This window comes from Pollicipes pollicipes, unplaced genomic scaffold (assembly GCF_011947565.3).
Source record: "Pollicipes pollicipes isolate AB1234 unplaced genomic scaffold, Ppol_2.1 Scaffold_6686;HRSCAF=7923_pilon_pilon_pilon, whole genome shotgun sequence".
Classification (NCBI taxonomy): Eukaryota; Metazoa; Arthropoda; class Thecostraca; order Pollicipedomorpha; family Pollicipedidae; genus Pollicipes; species Pollicipes pollicipes.
In genome coordinates, this window is record NW_023596921.1 from 31253859 (window position 1) to 31271360 (window position 17502).

The following is a 17502-nucleotide window of genomic DNA, read 5'->3' on the forward strand; positions in this document are numbered from 1 at the left end:
ACAGTCGCGGAGATAGCTGAGCTGCATTCAAGCGTGCCGAGTACATGTTATGGCGTGCCGATGCGAATGGTCGCCAGAGTCACCAGACTAGCTCTCATCCTGACCATCTTCCAGTCAGAGATGACCGTGGCCCAGCATCCTCTCCAGCGCCCACTGAGCTCCGTGCTGGTGTTCTCGGACGGCTGATGACCGGCCTCTGCTGCCGGCAGGAGCGGTCCGAGTTGGCCGACCTGCACCGCATCACCGGCGGCCAGTCCGTGTTCTTCTGGTGCCCGGCGCGCGACGACGAGCCGGCGCTGCCACCGCCGCGGCCGTGCCTGACGCTGCACTGGCCGCACCGGGCGCGGCCCAGCCGCCTGCCGCCGGCCGAGCGGCGCGGCGGCGGCGACACCGCCGACCGCGCCTGCCTGGCACGCTTCTGCCGCCCACCGCCCGGCCCGCTCGTCCTCCAGCTGATAGCCGTCGGTGAGAGTCCGCTCTTGCAGCTGATAGCCTTCGGCGGATTGTGCCGAGCCTGACCGGGCGTCGCTGAGGCGGAGCCTCAACGTGCCACCGGCGGTCCGTGGTGCGGTCCGTGGCGGTCCGTGGTGCGGTCCGTGGCGGTCCGTGATGCGGTCCGCGGCAGTCCGTGATGCGGTCCGTGGTGGTCCGTGGTGTGGTCCGTGGCGGTCCGTAGCGCGGTCCGGGGTGCTCCGGGCCGGCTGAGAACTCATCTTCCCGCCGCCAGTGGAGTATCTTTCATGAGGTTTTCGTATAGAACACCTCATATACGGTGAAGTGGTGTACCGTTATTATATTTCTAGCGGATCGTTTTTTCGGAAGTTTGCCTTCATCGACTAAAACACGTGACAAAAGCTCCTGTACCTTTCTTTGTAAGCACCGGGGTGTGAGCGGCACAGTGACGTCACGGGCCGTTGATTGTTGCATTTGACGTGGACAGCTGCCATGGTGTGACGTGGTCCCGCGGCGGGCAGGGTACGAGTTCAGCGCGTGCCCGCCGGCGGTGTCCGGCCAGCCGGTGGACGAGCTGTGGCTGAGCTGCCAGCTGGCGACAGGGTCGGCCGGCCTGCTGGCGCTGGCGCCCTACCTGCGCACCTGGCTCCAGCTACGCCTGCTGCTCGCCGCGCACCGCATCAACAAGGTGAGCACCGGCGGCCGGCCGGCGCCAGCCCGCCCTCACTCGTGAGACGCGCGGCGCCCACACGGCGCCTGTGTAGCCCCCGTTACCAACACCATGCGTGCGTCAGCGGGCCGCTGGCAAAAAGGGCGGGGCCAACCGACATGTGATGGGTCCGAGAGGACACCCCCATTTTTCAGTTCGCGGAAAATTCTAAGCGAATTTAAAACAAAAATAGTATATTTTTTGCCCGGGCATTTTAGGATGACAACCAGCCACGGTTCGTCTTGACATGTGTTTGCTCGTGTGCGTGTGTTGTACCCATTCCCTGAATTACTTTCACGGGCATACGGGGTGGAAAACGTCGTTCCACCACGTACATCTCTTTTTGGTAGATGCGCTCGCGTAAAATGATACTTGCAGACGGTGCTCACTATGTAGGCGTCCTGCAGGTTTGAATAATTCCAGCAAATGCTCAGAACGTTCAGACTGACCACAACCTGGAAACATTGCCGTTTTGAGCGTGTGTTGCAGCAGCGCGCGTGCTGCTGCGGGCACGTTCTCTACGGGCACGTGACATTCTCGTTAGCAGAGTAGCAACACCTCTTGTCTTTGTTCTACCTCCGCTACTATCTGCCACACCTTGCCTGGAGCCGAGGTGGCGGTATGTAGAGGACCCAGTGGCGCTGGGGGCGAGCCTCGCCCGCTCAGTCTGTGCCGTGTGCTGTGCCACAACGCCACCTTCCACCGCCAGCCTTGCAAACTGAAGACGGCCACAGCTGCGCGACCGGCCGGCCGGACCACTCGGGCCAGCTGGTCGGCGGCTCGGTCCGGCTGAAACCCGCCGTGCTGTCGCTGTCCCCGTGGTTGTGCCTGATATTTATTCACGCGGAATGGGTGGCTGGGATCCCTGCTGTGTCGGGCCCCGTTGTGTCGGACCCTGCTGTGTCGGGCCCCGCTGTGTCGGTCTCCGCTGTGTCGAGGTTGTTTCGGACCCCCTGCGTCGGACCCCCCTGCGTCTGACCCCCCTGTGTCGGACCCCGCCGTGCCAGGCGCCACCATCTGAATGCCGGCCGTGTCCAGCCCCGCAATGCCTGTGCGACCGTCACCGCTGGCCGGGCCGCCTGCAGGCGCTGAACCAGCTGCTGCGAGCCTTCATCCTGTCGGCGTTCGACATGGCACGCGAGATCCAGATCACACCGCGCCGGCTCCAGTACGCCCGCCAGAAGGAGACGGAGCTCTTCGACAATGTCATGAGCATCGCCGACAAGAACCAGCTGCAGATGTCCCAGCTGGTCAACCGCACCACGGCTAGCATGCGCGAGGAACTGCTGGCCCAGGCGGCCCTGCATCAGTTCAGAGGTGAGCAGCCGAGGCAGCAGCCGTGACCAGGCTGTCAGGATGTGTCAGAAAACAGGCGTACGAGCGTCATCGTCGGCGCATTGTCAGCAGCTGGGGTGGGGAGCGGAGGTGGCGTTGGCCGGCGCTGTCAGGTGGCCGCCGGCCGGGCCGCACCGTCGCCGCTTCGCGGCCGCTGCGACCGCGCACCTGTGTCGCGGCCTTCGCCAGTGTGCCATACGGAGGTGAGTCGACGCCGTCAGACAGGGCGGCGGGCTGTAGCACCGGCGTCGGCTGGGCCGTCGCACCGACGCCGGCCGGGCTGTCGCACCGGCGTCGGCCTGGGCTGTCGCACCGGCGTCGGGCGGGCTGTCGCACCGGCGTCGGGCCGGGCCGTCGCACCGGGTCGGGCCGGGCCGTCGCACCGGCGTCGGGCTGGGCCGTCGCACCGGCGTCGGGCTGGGCTGTCGCACCAACGCCGGGGGGCTGTCGGCCGCTGCGGTGTTGCCAGCCGCCCCCGGTCGATCTGGCTTGAGATAACGCACGTGCTGCGCTTTTTATCCTGCCCACGGCTGGCAAGGTCGGGCTGTGTTGAACCGGGCCCCCGCCCCAGGCCTGTGTCGCAGACGAGTTGCAAGAATGTGCAGCAAGTTTTGGGAAGGAGTTTTGCAGGCATGAACTTAACTTGCTATTCCTGGGATGTCTGTACTATTTTCGTATATAAACGCTTGGGCAGGGTCCGTGCAAAGCAGCTGGCGTAAAATGATGGCAACGGCCTAAAATCCACATCATGCCTACATGCTGCACGCATTGGGAAGCACGTGTTGCTAATGTATAGATAGCATTATTGGTAAGTAAAGTCAATGAGCGCCAAAGCCATTGCACACCAATGTAATCCATTAGCAATGTTCTGCAGCAGTTGTAGCAGACCTTGTTCACCAGACAACGGCCACCAGAGGTGAAGAGTTTTATGAGGTCACTGACAATCAGAACAGTGTGAAGATTCGGCCCTCTCGCGCCACACCGGTAGGAAAAAGGTGCGGCTCGGCCGCGCCTTTTTTTGCCATTCCGGAAACGAATGGCCCTGCGACGACGTCAGCGCTAGCGAGCTGAAAAAAACAGTTCATGTAAACAGAGCCAGACAAGCGCTGGAATGTGCAATGCCGAAGAGAGGCACTGGAACATACAGCGGAACATCTGAGAAGAGAGGGGGGGGGGGGGGGGCAGGGCAAAGCATCCATCCGGTGGGGTTACGATTGTTGGCCGTTTTGGCATTGTAGAATCTCTTGCTTGTTTGTCGTTTGATTTCGCAGCAAGATCAGACTCAGAGGCAGCTTCAAAGATGTAGAGCAAATGACAGCTTGCTCATACCCTAGGCCGCAGTGTGGCCGTCTGCTGCTGTCAGTTTGACCCACCCTATGGTGCCAGACCGCTCTACACCGTCGCATGGCATGGGCAGCTGGCGCCAGTGCCCGCGTGGGAACACTGATCAGGCGGCCAGAGTTGTCAGTATTGGTGAACTCCATACACGTATTGATCGCCCATCACGTGGGCACCCCGGTTATTTTTTTTGTTGTGTCCATTTATGGGAAAAGTGGAATATTTCATGCATCGTTGCCGTGAATAATTGTTGCTGTCGGGAGGTGACGTGAGTGACGAGGTGACGAAGTTCGGACTTTTCGTTGTTCCGGAGTGAGATGAGGTCGCTCGGTAGGCAACAACAACTAACACAGTGTGATTCCAAATCCTCGTCATCGTAGGTCGCATGCCGCAATTCCTATGATTGGGAAGATTAATTAGACTTGGCTGGAGTCCATGGACGCCTCGGACGTACTCACGTGGCGGCGAGAGCGAGCGTATGGTCGATATGGCAAGCTAAGCCTTGTACAGTGTCGGTCCATCTGCGTAAGGCAGAACTCTCGACAAGCGGTCCCATTATGACTGAGCTCCACCGTAGTATGGCTGGGACGGTACATGCCGTGGCCACCTGACAGAATCCTTCCATCGTGACAGCAGCGATGCTAGAGACAACCTTCCGCGAATCGAGGACCGCTGGCCTGGTCGTGTCGGACATGCGCGACCAAAGCGCCGAGTCAGATGCACCTAGACGTGTGTTTGTGACTGGTCGTTCAATTTATCCGGCTTCGGCGGACGTGAGCCGTCCGTGTCGGCCTTGGACACCGGGCGGCGCTGTCGAGGTTTGCTTCCCATGTTAGGGACGAGGCGCCGCTGAACGGCGGAGGTACGCCGCGTGCATGCCCCGCGTGTGTACGGCGCGGTGCAGCCTCGGCGGCTGGTAGCGGCACGAACGTCAACACTGGATGTCGACCCAAGCTTTCACGCTTCGAGCCATCCCGTGCATATCTTGAGGCGTTACACGAATGGTGACTTGGAGATCACTTTCTCTTTCGGGTCAAAGTTCAAGCCGAGACGGGGCCTACGGAGCATGGTATTGTGTCATCTCAAAACTTCTACGTCTTTCGCGTCTGGAAATAGGCCGCTATGAACGTGCTCTAATCCGCTCTCGTGCGTATTCTGCGGGATGTATTTGCGGATGCTGTGTCGCAGATCGCCATATATTTGCGGATGCTTTGGCGCGCATCACGATGCGCTTGCGGATGCTGCATTGTAGATCACGCTTAATGGGTTCGATATTCTTTAAAAAAAACAACATCTGTCCAGTCACAGCAGGTGCACGGCCATAGACAGGTCCTTTTTACGACATGCTGTTCAGCCGGCCTTGCAGCAATGTTACGGATGATCGGGCTGCGATGCTCGAGAGAGGAACCTTCAACTTTGCCAGTTTTGAAAGCATGTAAAATAAGATCAGTTCCCACTGATAAAGCCGGGTTTGTTTAATTGTTGCAGAGCACTGAACGAATGCTTGGCGAAGAGAAAAACTTCATGTAGAGCCAGGAGAGGTGACGCAACTGTCCAAGTGCTTAGCAAAATGATTATAACTTCTTATGGCACCTTCAGTTACATTCGCGTGCGGATGGCTGGAATAAGACCTCACAAGTATTTGGGCTCCAGCTTCTGAACTAATTCAGCTACAGTCTTGAAACCCAGCTACTTTTGCAAAACATTCCTTTCGTATCGCGCTCTGTAAATGCCCGAAAGCTAGAGCAGTCAATGGTCACTTCAGGTTTTGACGTAGAGAGGCACATTCCAACCAGTGGCATGCATTTCCGTGGAGCGTATTGGGTGTAATATATGGCATGCCTCGTGGCAGAAAAGTGCGTTTCTTTGTGGTGTGTTCAGTTTTTGGTAGCAAGCACGGAATGGAATTGGGATGACAGGGACTGGACTCAGGGGGCAAAGCGAAGAAATCGCCTTTGCTTCGGCCCGTTACAGCGGTACGGTTACAGCACAGGTCACTCTTTTTCATGCTATTCATATATCCATGGTTGCGAAAAGAGCCTTGAGCAGTTAGGAAATAAGACTTCCTGAAAATAAAGTTTTGTTGCGGTTATATTTTCTTTGCTGACATCGCTCACGCGTGGATTTTTTGGTGGTAGCCATCCAGGTAGATAAGACATGAATTCGTTTCAGACCAGTTGTGGCCTGATCTGTTTATTTGATTCTGGAATATGTGGCGATAGAACCTCTCTCCCTGTCCTCACTGAAATTTCAGAGCCCAAACAGTTACGCTCAGACTACAAGTCCTTCTGTAGCCACCCAAGGACGGCGCCAAGCGCTGTAGTCTGTGCAGCTCTTTCCTGGGCGTGTGTTGGGGCTCACACCACACGCGAACGCCTTGGCTCTGTGCAGCTCTCTCCTGGGCGTGTGTTGGGGCTCACACCACACGCGAACGCCTTGGTTCTGCGTAGCTCTCTCCTGGGCGTGTGTTGGGGCTCACACCACACGCGAACGCCTTGGCTCTGTGCAGCTCTCTCCTGGGCGTGTGTTGGGGCTCACATCACACGCGAACGCCTTGGTTCTGCGTAGCTCTCTCCTGGGCGTGTGTTGGGGCTCACACCACACGCGAACGTCTTGGCTCTGTGCAGCTCTCTCCTGGGCGTGTGTTGGGGCTCACACCGCGCTCTTGGCCCGGCGTAGCTCTGTCTTTGGCGTGTTGGGGTTCACACGACACAATAAACCACTGGCTGTGTGTTGCTCTCCGCTGGGCTATGCTGGGGTCCACACCACGTGCTCCGTTAGTTTCGCTCTCCGATAGTGGCGAAATTTGTGGTAGTTCCGTTCGCTGGGACGCCCGTCAAGCCAAATGTACGACCTGTCGGTTTTCGCGGCCTCTGGTGACGTCACGCGGCCCGGGCGGGCGACGCTCCTCCGTGACATGTCCGCACCCGTCATTGATCTGCATCTGATTCACGCTATCGATCCGCGACGAAGGTCAATGCCGTGCGGGTAATCTCTGCCAGAGCGTGGTGATGAAACCGCCGACAATCGGCTGCAGGCGCGGCGATGCGCGCCGACCCGTGAGGTCCCCGCAACCCGCCGATGGGCGACGGCGCGATCTCGGTGGCGCATCAGTGCAAGTCGCGACCTAAGCTTGTCTTGACACGCATACACACACACACACACACACACACACACGCACGCACGCACGCACGCACGCACGCACGCACGCACGCACGCACGCACGCACGCACGCACGCACGCACGCACGCACGCACGCAAAGAACAGGGGAGACGCCGTCGCCATGCGACTGACATGACGTGATTTCGTGCTCTTGCTGTGAGTCAATGGTGTACTGCCGTCTGTCTTTGTTACTGCTTTGGTGTGCGGTGGATCCTCAGCGAGAAGTGTCCAGTGCCTGTTTACATGTTACTTCTTCCTGGTAGTTTCGTTGTGGGTCGGTGTGTTGGGACCGCCGCTGTCGTACAGGTGTGGAGGTGTCGGAGAGTGGCGAGGTCCGCTGTGTTGTGGGTCGGTGTGTTGAGACCGCCGCTGTCGGACAGATGTGGAGGTGTCGGAGAGTGGAGAGGTCCGCTGTGCTGAGACCGCCGCTGTCGGACAGATGTGGAGGTGTCGGAGAGTGGAGAGGTCCGCTGTGTTGTGGGTCGGTGTGTTGAGACCGCCGCTGTCGGACAGATGTGGAGGTGTCGGAGAGTGGCGAGGTCCGCTCGGCGCGGCAGCTGCAGCAGTGCACGGCCGAGATCCAGAACCTGCTGCTGGGCGCGCTGAACCGGGCCGTGGCCGGCCAGCTGGTCGGCAGCGTGGACTACATGCAGGAGCGGTTCGTGGGCACGCTGCAGCGCTGCCTGCTCTCGTTGGAGGCGCACGACGACGGCAGCGCCGGCGCCAGCAACGCCCTCAAACAGGTGAGCGGCCGGCGCCAGGAGGCGACCAGGCGGCGAACTGCCACCGGTGCGACTGCGGCTGGTCAGTGAGACAGGCGGTTACGCCGAGCGTGGATGACTTCTATGTCGGCAATGCCGGTTTATGCGCTGGTGTATGGGTACCATCGAGTGACAGCCTTGGCAAATGCTGCGCGGACCGTTTTGCCGGGCTGATATTGCAATGCATTTACAACAGCTGCCGGTATCCCAGTCTGTAGTGTTTTGCTCAATCGTCCATTGCGGTGCGTGCGTCGACATGACGCGCGGGTGGGACGGACGGTCCGCCACCCGACTGCGCATCCAGAGCCTTGTCCTGTGACCTCCGGCCTTCGGGCGCCGACTCCTGCGCGCTTCCCGGCAGATCCTGAACTCGGCCTACAGCCTGGAGCTGTCGGTGCAGACGTCATCGAGCGTCATCACGTCTCTGTGGGAGCGGCTGAAGCAGCTGCTGGACGTGATGCCCTGGAAGACGCCGCCCTGCGTGGACGCCCTCTGGCGGCGGCGTGTTGCCACCGAGATGCTGGACAATATCAACGAGCTGCGCCTCAGTCGGATCATCTGCTCCCAGGTGGGCGGAGACCGCCCCGACAGATTACTGACTGCTCCCAGGTGGACCGAGAGCGCGCCGACAGGCCACTGACTGCTCTCGGGTGGGCCGAGACCGTGCCGACAGACCACTGACTGCCTCCAGGTGGGCCGAGACCGCGCCGACAGACCACTGACCGCTCCCAGGTGGGCCGAGACCTCGCCAACAGACCAATGACTGCTCCCAGGTGGGCCGAGACCGTGCCAACAGACCACTGACCGCTCCCAGGTGAGTCAGGACCACGCCGACAGACCACTGACTGCTCCCAGGTGAGTCAGGACCACGCCGACAGACCACTGACTGCTCCCAGGTGGGCCCAGACCGCGCTGACAGACCACTGACCGCTCCCAGGTGGACCGAGACCGCGCCGACAAACCGCTGACTGCTCCCAGGTGGGCCGAGACCGCGCTGACAGACCACTGACCGCTCCCAGGTGGGCCGAGACCGCGCCGACATACCACTGACTGCTCTCTGGTGGGCTGGGACCGTGTCAACAGACCGCTGGCTGCTCCTAGGTGGGCCGGCACCGCGCCGCCAGTTGACCGCCGCCCACTGCTCCCAGCCGCCCGCACTGGCAATGGATTGTCGTGCAACATTACGTAAAAACGTTGGTGCTTACAAGCCAGAAAAGCTAAAAACACATTTTCGTGTAGAAATACGCACAATGAATGCCTCTCAGATTACTGGAATTTTAGGCCCGATTACATGAATTCATAGAATTTAAGAGGATAATTTCTTAAACTGCATAGTAAAGAAATGACCGCGAAATTTGATATTATGTCAGACAACATCCACCCCAGCCTAACAAACTCTGTTGTGTTTGTCACTGCTGACGCTGTGCCGCACTGGTTATACTGGCGGTGGTCGAGGCGGGTGGTGCCTGGGGGACTGACGATCACACCGGTAATTCACGGAGCGTCCACAGTCGTCCACATTCACGTAGCGTCCACAGTCGTCCACATTCACGGAGCGTCCATGGTCGTCCACATTCACGGAGCGTCCACGTTCGTCCACATTCACGGAGCGTCCACAGTCGTCAACATTCACGGAGCGTCCACAGTCCACATTCACGGAGCGTCCACAGTCGTCCACATCCACGGAGCGTCCACAGTCGTCCACATTTACGGGGCGTTCACAGTCGTCCACATTCACGGAGCGTCCACAGTCGTCAACATTCACGGAGCGTCCGCAGTCGTCCACATTCACGGAACGTCCACAGTCGTCCACATTCACGGAGCGTCCACGCTCGTCCACATTCACGGAGCGTCCACAGTCGTCCACATTTACGGAGCTTTCACGTTCGTCCACATTCATGGAGCGTCCACAGTCGTCCACGTTCACGGAGCATCCACAGTCGTCCACATTCACGGAGCGTCCACAGTCATCCACATTCACGGAGCGTCCGCAGTCGTCCACATTCACGGAGCGTCCACGTTCGTCCACATTTACGGAGCGTTCACAGTCGTCCACATTCACGGAGCGTCCGCAGTCGTCAACATTCACGAAGCGTCCGCAGTCGTCCACATTCACGGAGCGTCCACAGTCGTCCACATTCACGGAGCGTCCACGTTCGTCCACATTCACGGAGCGTTCACAGTCCACATTCACGGAGCGTCCACGTTCGTCCACATTTACGGAGCGTCCACAGTCGTCCACATCTACGGAGCGTCCACAGTCGTCCACATTCATGGAGCGTCCACAGTCGTCCACATTCACGGAGCGTCCACAGTCGTCCACCTTCACGGAGCGTTCACATTCGTCCACATTCACGGAGCGTCCATAGTCGTCCACATTCACGGAGCGTCCCAGGGATCCACAGTCGGGCCGCTTTTCTTCACCCTATTCCCAGTCATCTGTCACATGGACGCCTCATCTCATCTCACATGCACGTGACATTCAGCTGCTAGACCACAGTAGTCTTGACGCACCAAAACGTCGTCTGGGAATGTCAGGCTGTGAACTCCAGGCGTGGTTCAACGCAAACTTGGCTGGACATGACCAAGGGCTTAAACGACGTTGCCTGATAGGTTCAAAATATGATTAAATGAAAACCCGTGATTTTCACTTATGAGACGGAGGGGCCGTATTACCTGCACGGCGCGTCCAAGTTCTCGGTGCAGTAGTAGACTCGACGCTTTCGTGGGAGAAGCATGTCGCCAAAGGTGAACAAAAATGCAACTAAATTCAAATCTCGCTGTTCAGACATTACTTTACGCCTCATGATCTCATAATGTTTATCGACTCCTACGTTTTCCACATAGCTCACTGTCTGTACGTATGGGGCTGCACTCAAGTGCCGAGTGAAGAGGATTCAGAAAGTTGTAAACTTTTTCCTCCACGACTATAGGGCGTGAAACACAACCAGCATATACTGCCATCTAAGCTGGTCTTTTATTGATGACTTGGTGAAAGACAGGAATGTGTTAAAAGCATTAGAAGTGCTAAGATACAAAGAATCGTCCCCGGCTAATGCTAGGTCACTGCCTTAGCCCATGCCCATGCTAGTCATCTGTGTGATTGTACGCCAGATGTATGTACGTGGACAATTTTTGCATGTGGGGAATCTTTGCATGCCGCTGTGTTGCGTGCAGTGCTTACCGTGCTGCGTATCTGGCACTCACCGACGCCGGCCGCTTCGGCAGCTGCGCGAGCGGCTCCGCTGCGCTCACGAGGCGTTCGTGCACTCGATCGGCCGCCTGGAGGCGCAGCTGGCCGGCCAGCTGGAGCAGACCGAGCGCGACCGGCTGCGCATGAAGAAGCAGCACGCGCCGCACGTGGCGCGCCTGGCCCTGCAGGCGGCCGCGTACGTCGACTCCGCGCGCTTCGGTAAGTGGGCGCTGGCGCGTGTGGAGGTAACGGATCCAGTGCTGTGTCTATATATCCGTGTAGGTGTATTTCGTATTATTTTTCTTTTTCCGAGGGCTTGGAAAACACGGAGGTTTATGGGCATTTGAAAAATCTAATTTGCTAGTAGTGGATTCATGTACCTTGAATTCTATCATACAGACAGGGGATGTAAGAGGTTTGGCTTTAGGTTCATGTGATGTGGTCCACGTGGTGCCCGACAAAACCAGGATGACTCGGACAGCGCGGATTGACGAGGAGCGCGCGCACGCCTCTGGACGTCACGTCCAGCAGCCTGCGCGCGCCGCCGACCCGTGTTGGCGAGGTGGCGGCGCGGCCGGGGCTCTGACGGCGCCGGCGCCCGGCGCTCAGGTGTGCCGCAGCTGTCGGCCGAGATCGGGCGCGGCCAGTACGGCGTGGTGTACAGCAGCAGTGCCTGGGCTGGCCGCCGAGACTGGGCCGTCAAGTCGGTCATCCCTCCCGACGAACGGCACTGGAACGACCTCTCCATGGAGTACTTCTACACACGGTGGGTGGGCGCGTGGAAACAGGGCTGGACCCCAGAACGGGGGGTTTCCAGTGTGAGGCTCGCTACTGACCGTCTTCTGCGACGATTCGAGGAGATAGTGAGTCGAAGTCGAGGGGCTAACGTGACCCGAACACGTCTGGATAGACTGGGTAGGATAGACACGGACGTCTTGAAATGCTCGAACGATCATGAAGGCTGCCTGGTGACGTTGCTTGCTGTGGATTTGCGAAGCGAAGCAGTCTGGATGTATTTGCCAGCTTGTGGTGAAGTACCGACGTCACAGGACCCAGGTGGTGTTCTTAGAGGTGATGGGGCCTCACTGCCTCAGCTTCCTCGTGACAGTAGCAGTTCACACGAAGTTAAACGTGCACGAAAATGTGAACATGCTGATAGCGGCCGGCGAGAACAAACGACGGCGCCTCAAGCGCCTGTGGTAACGTGAGTTGCGGAAGCCAAAAACGTGTCCGCTTGTAGCGCTAGCGACCATTTCTTTTCATGGCGTCTGTCAGGGGCATGCTATGTTTTGAGTTATGCGAAGCCTCACGTCTGTGTTTGTAAGTTGCTGCGTGTCTTATTGCCTTCGATCGTCTCTTTCATACTGCGCTTTCGTACCGCCCCTCGTGTGCTATGGTGGAGTCCGTGTTTAATTTGTGCGTGTTTCTATGTGTTACGATCATGTCTACCATGACTGCTGTGGCCCATAGGGCTGTGTCCGTGACACGCGCTATGACTTAAGAGACTCGCACTGCGACACTGCGGCGCTGGCCGTGACAGCTGCGCGACGGACTATGGGCAGCTACTGACTGGCAGCGTCTGCCGACTGCGCTGTCTGCTCTGATTCGTCGGCTTTCGTTCCATACGCTGTGACTGCTACATAGCGAGGCGTAATGTGATTGTCCTGGCATAGACTCAGTGCTGTAAGTCACATCATGCCAGTGAATCCCATGATTGTTGTGATGCCACTGATTGTCATGGTTTATGCGATGGGGGTACCGATAGTGCAGTGGTTAAACTGCGCCTGTGGAGAACCAGACGTACGGGGTTCGATTCCCCGCGGTATCCTCCCTTCCGGCCAGGATGCGAGGCAGGTGACGCCGTGTAGCCTCAGCAGCTGGGCGCGTCGTAAAGCCTCAGTGACTCGGCCCGTGCGACGATGACGCGGCCGCGCCGCGCCGCCAGGTCGCTGCCGGAGCATGAGCGGGTGGTGAGCATCCGCGGCATCGTGATTGACTACAACTACAGCCACAGCCGGCTGTCAGCCGCCCTGCTGCTGATGGAGCGCATGCACAGCGACCTGTACCTGGCCATCCAGGACGGCCTCGACCTGCGCACCCGGCTCAAGGTCAGCTGACCAGTCGGCCCGCGCTGCCGGACCTGCTCCGCCTCGACGCGGACTCGTCCTCGACCTGTCCAGTGCCTGCCCGGGTCAAGGCCAGTGTTGACCGCTTGGGTGAAAAGGCCGCTCGCAACCAGACTCACATCGACCTGCCTTGCGATGTTTGTGTGAGGGATATGGCGCGTCAGATTCGCATCATGAAGTGTAATTATTGTGTTGTGACTCAGTATTATGATGCGTTCCCAGGTTGCCATGGACGTGGCTCAGGGCGCTCGGTTCCTGCACTCCCAAGGGCTCATTCACAGGGACATCAAGCTGAAAAATGTGCTGGTAAGGCCTCTGGTCGGCACAGACAACATTGGCAGGGTGACACGCAGCCGTCATTATTACAGATGCTGGCGACAGCATCTGTGGGTGTACCCTCTGAACGTGTAGTATCAAAACGCCAAGTTGTAAAGCTACATCTGTGAACTAAATTTCTGGTTTTTCTGTTCTGTTTTACAATGTAAGATATTGGCAAGTATCTACAGATCGCAATAGATATTTTGACATCCTGTCTCCGCCCAATTGCACTGAAATGATCCCATGCGAGGCATATCGCACCAAAGCAGGTGTGTGGGATTCTTTTTGGTATGCCTCGTGCTTGACAGAATATCAAGCGATTGCGTACATACTTGGTTGCGCTTATCACTGTGTGAGTTTGTGTTTTTAATTCCGTCCCCCTCCTTTGTTTTAGTGTTTGTTATCGCCTTTTGCCTCGTAGGCGGGACCGTCAGGGCTGGCACGCCGACGCCAGTGTCAGGGCTGCAGAACGGTGACAGCCAGCTGCCGTTTTCAGTTGGACGACGCGAACCGCGGCAAGCTGTCGGACCTGGGCTTCTGCAAGCCAGAGGCCATGATCTCAGGCTCGGTGGTGGGCACGCCGATCCACATGGCGCCGGAGCTGTTCAGGTGAGAGCGGCCACCGCCCGGCTGCGTGCGCCGATCCACATGGCGCCGGAGCTGTTCAGGTGAGAGCGGCCACCGCCCGGCTGCGCACGCCGATGCACATGGCGCCGGAGCTGTTCAGGTGGGAGCGGTCACCGCCGGGCTGCGTGCGCCGATCCACATGGCGCCGGAGCTGTTCGGGTGAGAGCGGCCACCGCCCGGCTGCGCGCGCCGATCCACATGGCGCCGGAGCTGTTCGGGTGAGAGCGGCCACCGCCTGGCTGCGTGCGCCGGCGGCGGTGCCCGCCGCCGAGACGGCCTCAGAGACGGTTGGCAGCCAGTCCGGTCCACGTCAGTCAGACCAGTCCACGTTTGGCATGCGGGACTCAGCTCGACGTAGGCCATTTGTATTCATGTGCTCGTCTCAGTCGACTCTTGTTGAGTTTTCGAGCGGCAGACGCGTCGGATGTCCACTGCGAAACCCCATGGGTGCTCGTACACCGGTCTACGATGCTGGACCGTGCGTACTGCACTTGACCCATGTACACCACAAGTCCATGTACACCCGTCATCCTCTGGTGTTCGCGCCGCAGCCCCGCTTCTGGTCAGCCCTGCCTCCCACTGGCTGTTCGAATGCTGACCGGACCCTTGACCCTTGTCCGCCCCCGCGCCTGACCTGCCCCGCCTCTGACGTACCCGGTTTCTGACCTACCCGGTCTCTGACTGACTCGTCTTTTTACCTGCCCCACATCTCTCCGTCCCCGCCTCTTGACTGAACCCCCTTCTGAGCTGCCCACATCTGCCCAACTCTGTTTCTTAACTGGCCCTCTTCTGACCTGTCCAATGTTTGCCTGGCACCGCCTTCTGCGGACCCCTTCTCTGACCGCTCCCTGATCTCTGGCAGTGGCAAATACGACAACAGCGTGGACGTGTACGCATTTGGCGTGCTGCTCTGGTACATCCTCTCTGACGACGTGCGGATGCCGGCCGTCTACGAGCAGTGCGACAACAAGAATGACTTGTGGAAGTGCGTCAAGCGAGGTGAGCACGCCCAGAAACAGCGACGGCGCCGAGGCATCATGGCGCTACGCCTGGTGTCGCAGCCATACTACGGGGCAGACCATAACTGGTCGTGGAGACCATTTTACACCGGCCCAGGTGGCCAGTTGAGTACCCTTCGTTCGGGCGGGGGTCAGTTTGGCCCCCCTGAGATCTAAAAAGCAAGCGAGCTGGAGACACCGAATTCACAGGGTGTGTTGACCTGTATTAGAGCTCACTTGTGTCAAAGTTTGAAATTTCTAGGTCATGAACCTCGGGTGACATAAGGTCGGACAAGATCGAACCTCAGAATGGTGTCCATAGTGCCTCCAAACCTTCTCATGCAACCGCCGCGAATCTAGGTACCTGTTCTAAGCAAAAGGTCACTGGTGCTTATGTTAGGTTGGTAAACTTGTTTGATCTTAAGGTTGAAGTGGCCAAAGTCATACAAGACTGTTTTTTGCATTTGAGCAAGTATCAAAGAATACGCTTAGCGACATGTTCCTGAAAACGAAATGTTGACCTGCGTTATTTAAGATCATCGATATATTTGGCCTTTAAGAAATCCATGGAAAATATGTGATGCGGTCCCTGTTATAGTTAAAAAACAGGTTGGTTTTGAGCTTGGTCTGACCTTCGTACCTGACCCTAGGTGAATTTAATTTCATCGCTTCAATTGTTCTGTTGCTTAAAAAGCGATCTCAGAGATGTATGGCTTCGTCTAACGCTTTGCTGTCGCAACATATTGAACGATTTCCTTGAAATTGCTCCGGTTGAATCCATGACCTGACTTCATAGGGCAGTGACCTTACAAGGTGCATCTGAATTTTTGGTACCAAAAGATCTGTCATTCAAATGTCTACAGCTATTCCAATTTGGCGCGGCTATGCCGCAGCGTTCGGAAATCATCCCGAAAAACCTTGGGGTGGTCAGATCGACCCCCGCCCGAGGGTGTATTAAGATGATGGGTTGCTCGCCGACGGGAGTGCAAGCCGTCTGCCGCGTCATGGCCTGTCTTCAACCCAATCCTATGACAGCCTTAGCAGCCCGAACAACTTGCTTTGGCGGCGCATGTGCCGTTGTCCGCATGTCCAATACTACCCACACCACCGCATGCCCCTCCTTGTGGCGCGGATGAAGGGTGCACGGGGTGTCGGTAGTGTAGTGGTTAACGCGTCTGCGTTAACCGCTGCGCGTCTCGAAAACCAGAGGTTCGGGACTCGATTCCCCGCGGTGCCCGCCCTTCCTGCCAGGGTGAGAGGCAGGCGACGCCATATAGCCCTAGCAGCTGAGTGTGTCGCAAACGCCCAGCGGCACACACAAGGGTGTAAAGAAAGCCGGTGTCCTGTTATGTGGCAAAGTGTTGAGCGCAGTCTCGTGTTCCTCCGTGCGAGGCGCGATTGCGTGCGTATTAAACCGCGTGCCACCCCCGTCTCAGCGAGTGAGGCAGGCGGGCGAGGGGTCATGCCCCTACCTGAGGCCGGCCAGTCTCCATGACCAACCATCAGCGACTTCTGGCTCGTGTCGAACTGCTGTCTCAGACGGCGACACGGGCGGGTTGTCGTGACCTGTCTCGGGGACGGTGTGCGTGTGCGACCCGTCGGATGTGTGTTGTGTGTGTGACGGCAGGCGGGCGTCCGTGCCGGCCGCGCAGCTGCAGTGACCTGGGCTGGGAGCTGACCCAGGCCTGCTGGCGCGGCGACCCCCGCCAGCGGCCCCTGTTCGGGCCGTGGTCGAGCTCCAGCTGCACCAGATGCTGGACCAGCTGCGGGAGACGCCTGCCGCGCCCGCCCTAGGTACGCCCCCCCCCCCCGGCCCCGCCCCCTTCCGGCTAGTCAGCAGGCTGCTGCCGGTATCCTGCACTGCTTTGAGGCCTAGTTGTGGTTGTTTCCAGGATTGTCAAGATTGTTCGCGCAGAGTTCGAGGTCACTCGAAGTATTGTGATGCAGCTCATGTTCATATGCTGTGATACATTCAATGAGTATCTTTACGCGTGGATCTGTGCCCTGCATTGACTGGGATTGAAATGTACATGCTTTACAGTTCCACCAGTTCACAGCAAGTCTCAGAATGCTTTGCGTTCCTCATTCAAGGCATGACTTGTCGTGTCAGTTGGCATCGCCGGACGGTCTGAGCGGCAGTGCTAAGGGCGATGATGGCGTCCGTGGTGAGGGCTGTGATGAGGGCCGTGGGGAGGGCGGTGATGACGGCCGTGGTGAGTGGTGAGGGCCATGATGACGGCCGTCTACCGTACCCAAGGACCAGTGGCTGCGCCTGACTCTGCCTGCGCTCTCTCCGTCCGTTTACAGAGGCCGGCGCCGTGATCCCCTGCTGGTCGTGAGCGGCCGGCGGCGGCTCCAACGCCTCCCCTTCGCTCTCTCTCCCTTCCATACCTGGCTGTGATTGCGCCGCACCGCGGCAGACTGCGTGGACGCGCGCCATCGGTAGCACCACTCGGTGCCTTCCGGCTTTTAGCGGTGTAG

At 58.4% G+C, this 17502-nt stretch overlaps 1 protein-coding gene across 1 annotated transcript; it reads left to right on the top strand.

The window, feature by feature from the left end:
- Positions 1-391: 391 nt before the first annotated feature.
- LOC119108173 (dual serine/threonine and tyrosine protein kinase) lies at positions 392-17360 on the top strand. The gene is made up of 12 exons (XM_037231751.1): positions 392-465; positions 975-1141; positions 2248-2479; positions 7512-7741; positions 8121-8327; positions 10988-11171; positions 11562-11718; positions 12898-13060; positions 13301-13384; positions 13893-14005; positions 14886-15022; positions 17329-17360. Exons 3-12 carry the CDS (start codon positions 2293-2295, stop codon positions 17358-17360), a joined length of 1494 nt encoding a protein of 497 aa, XP_037087646.1. The 5' UTR covers positions 392-465; positions 975-1141; positions 2248-2292.
- The last annotated feature ends 142 nt before the right edge of the window (positions 17361-17502 follow it).

What these genes read in the sequence shown, in the direction of transcription:
- LOC119108173 (XM_037231751.1), top strand. Translation starts at nt 2,293, where the DNA reads ATGGCACGCGAGATCCAGATCACACCGCGCCGGCTCCAGTACGCCCGC. An exon ending in CCAGCAACGCCCTCAAACAG is followed by an intron (nt 7,742 to 8,120) that starts GTGAGCGGCCGG and finishes GCTTCCCGGCAG; the next exon opens with ATCCTGAACTCGGCCTACAG. An exon ending in TCAAGCTGAAAAATGTGCTG is followed by an intron (nt 13,385 to 13,892) that starts GTAAGGCCTCTG and finishes TGCCGTTTTCAG; the next exon opens with TTGGACGACGCGAACCGCGG.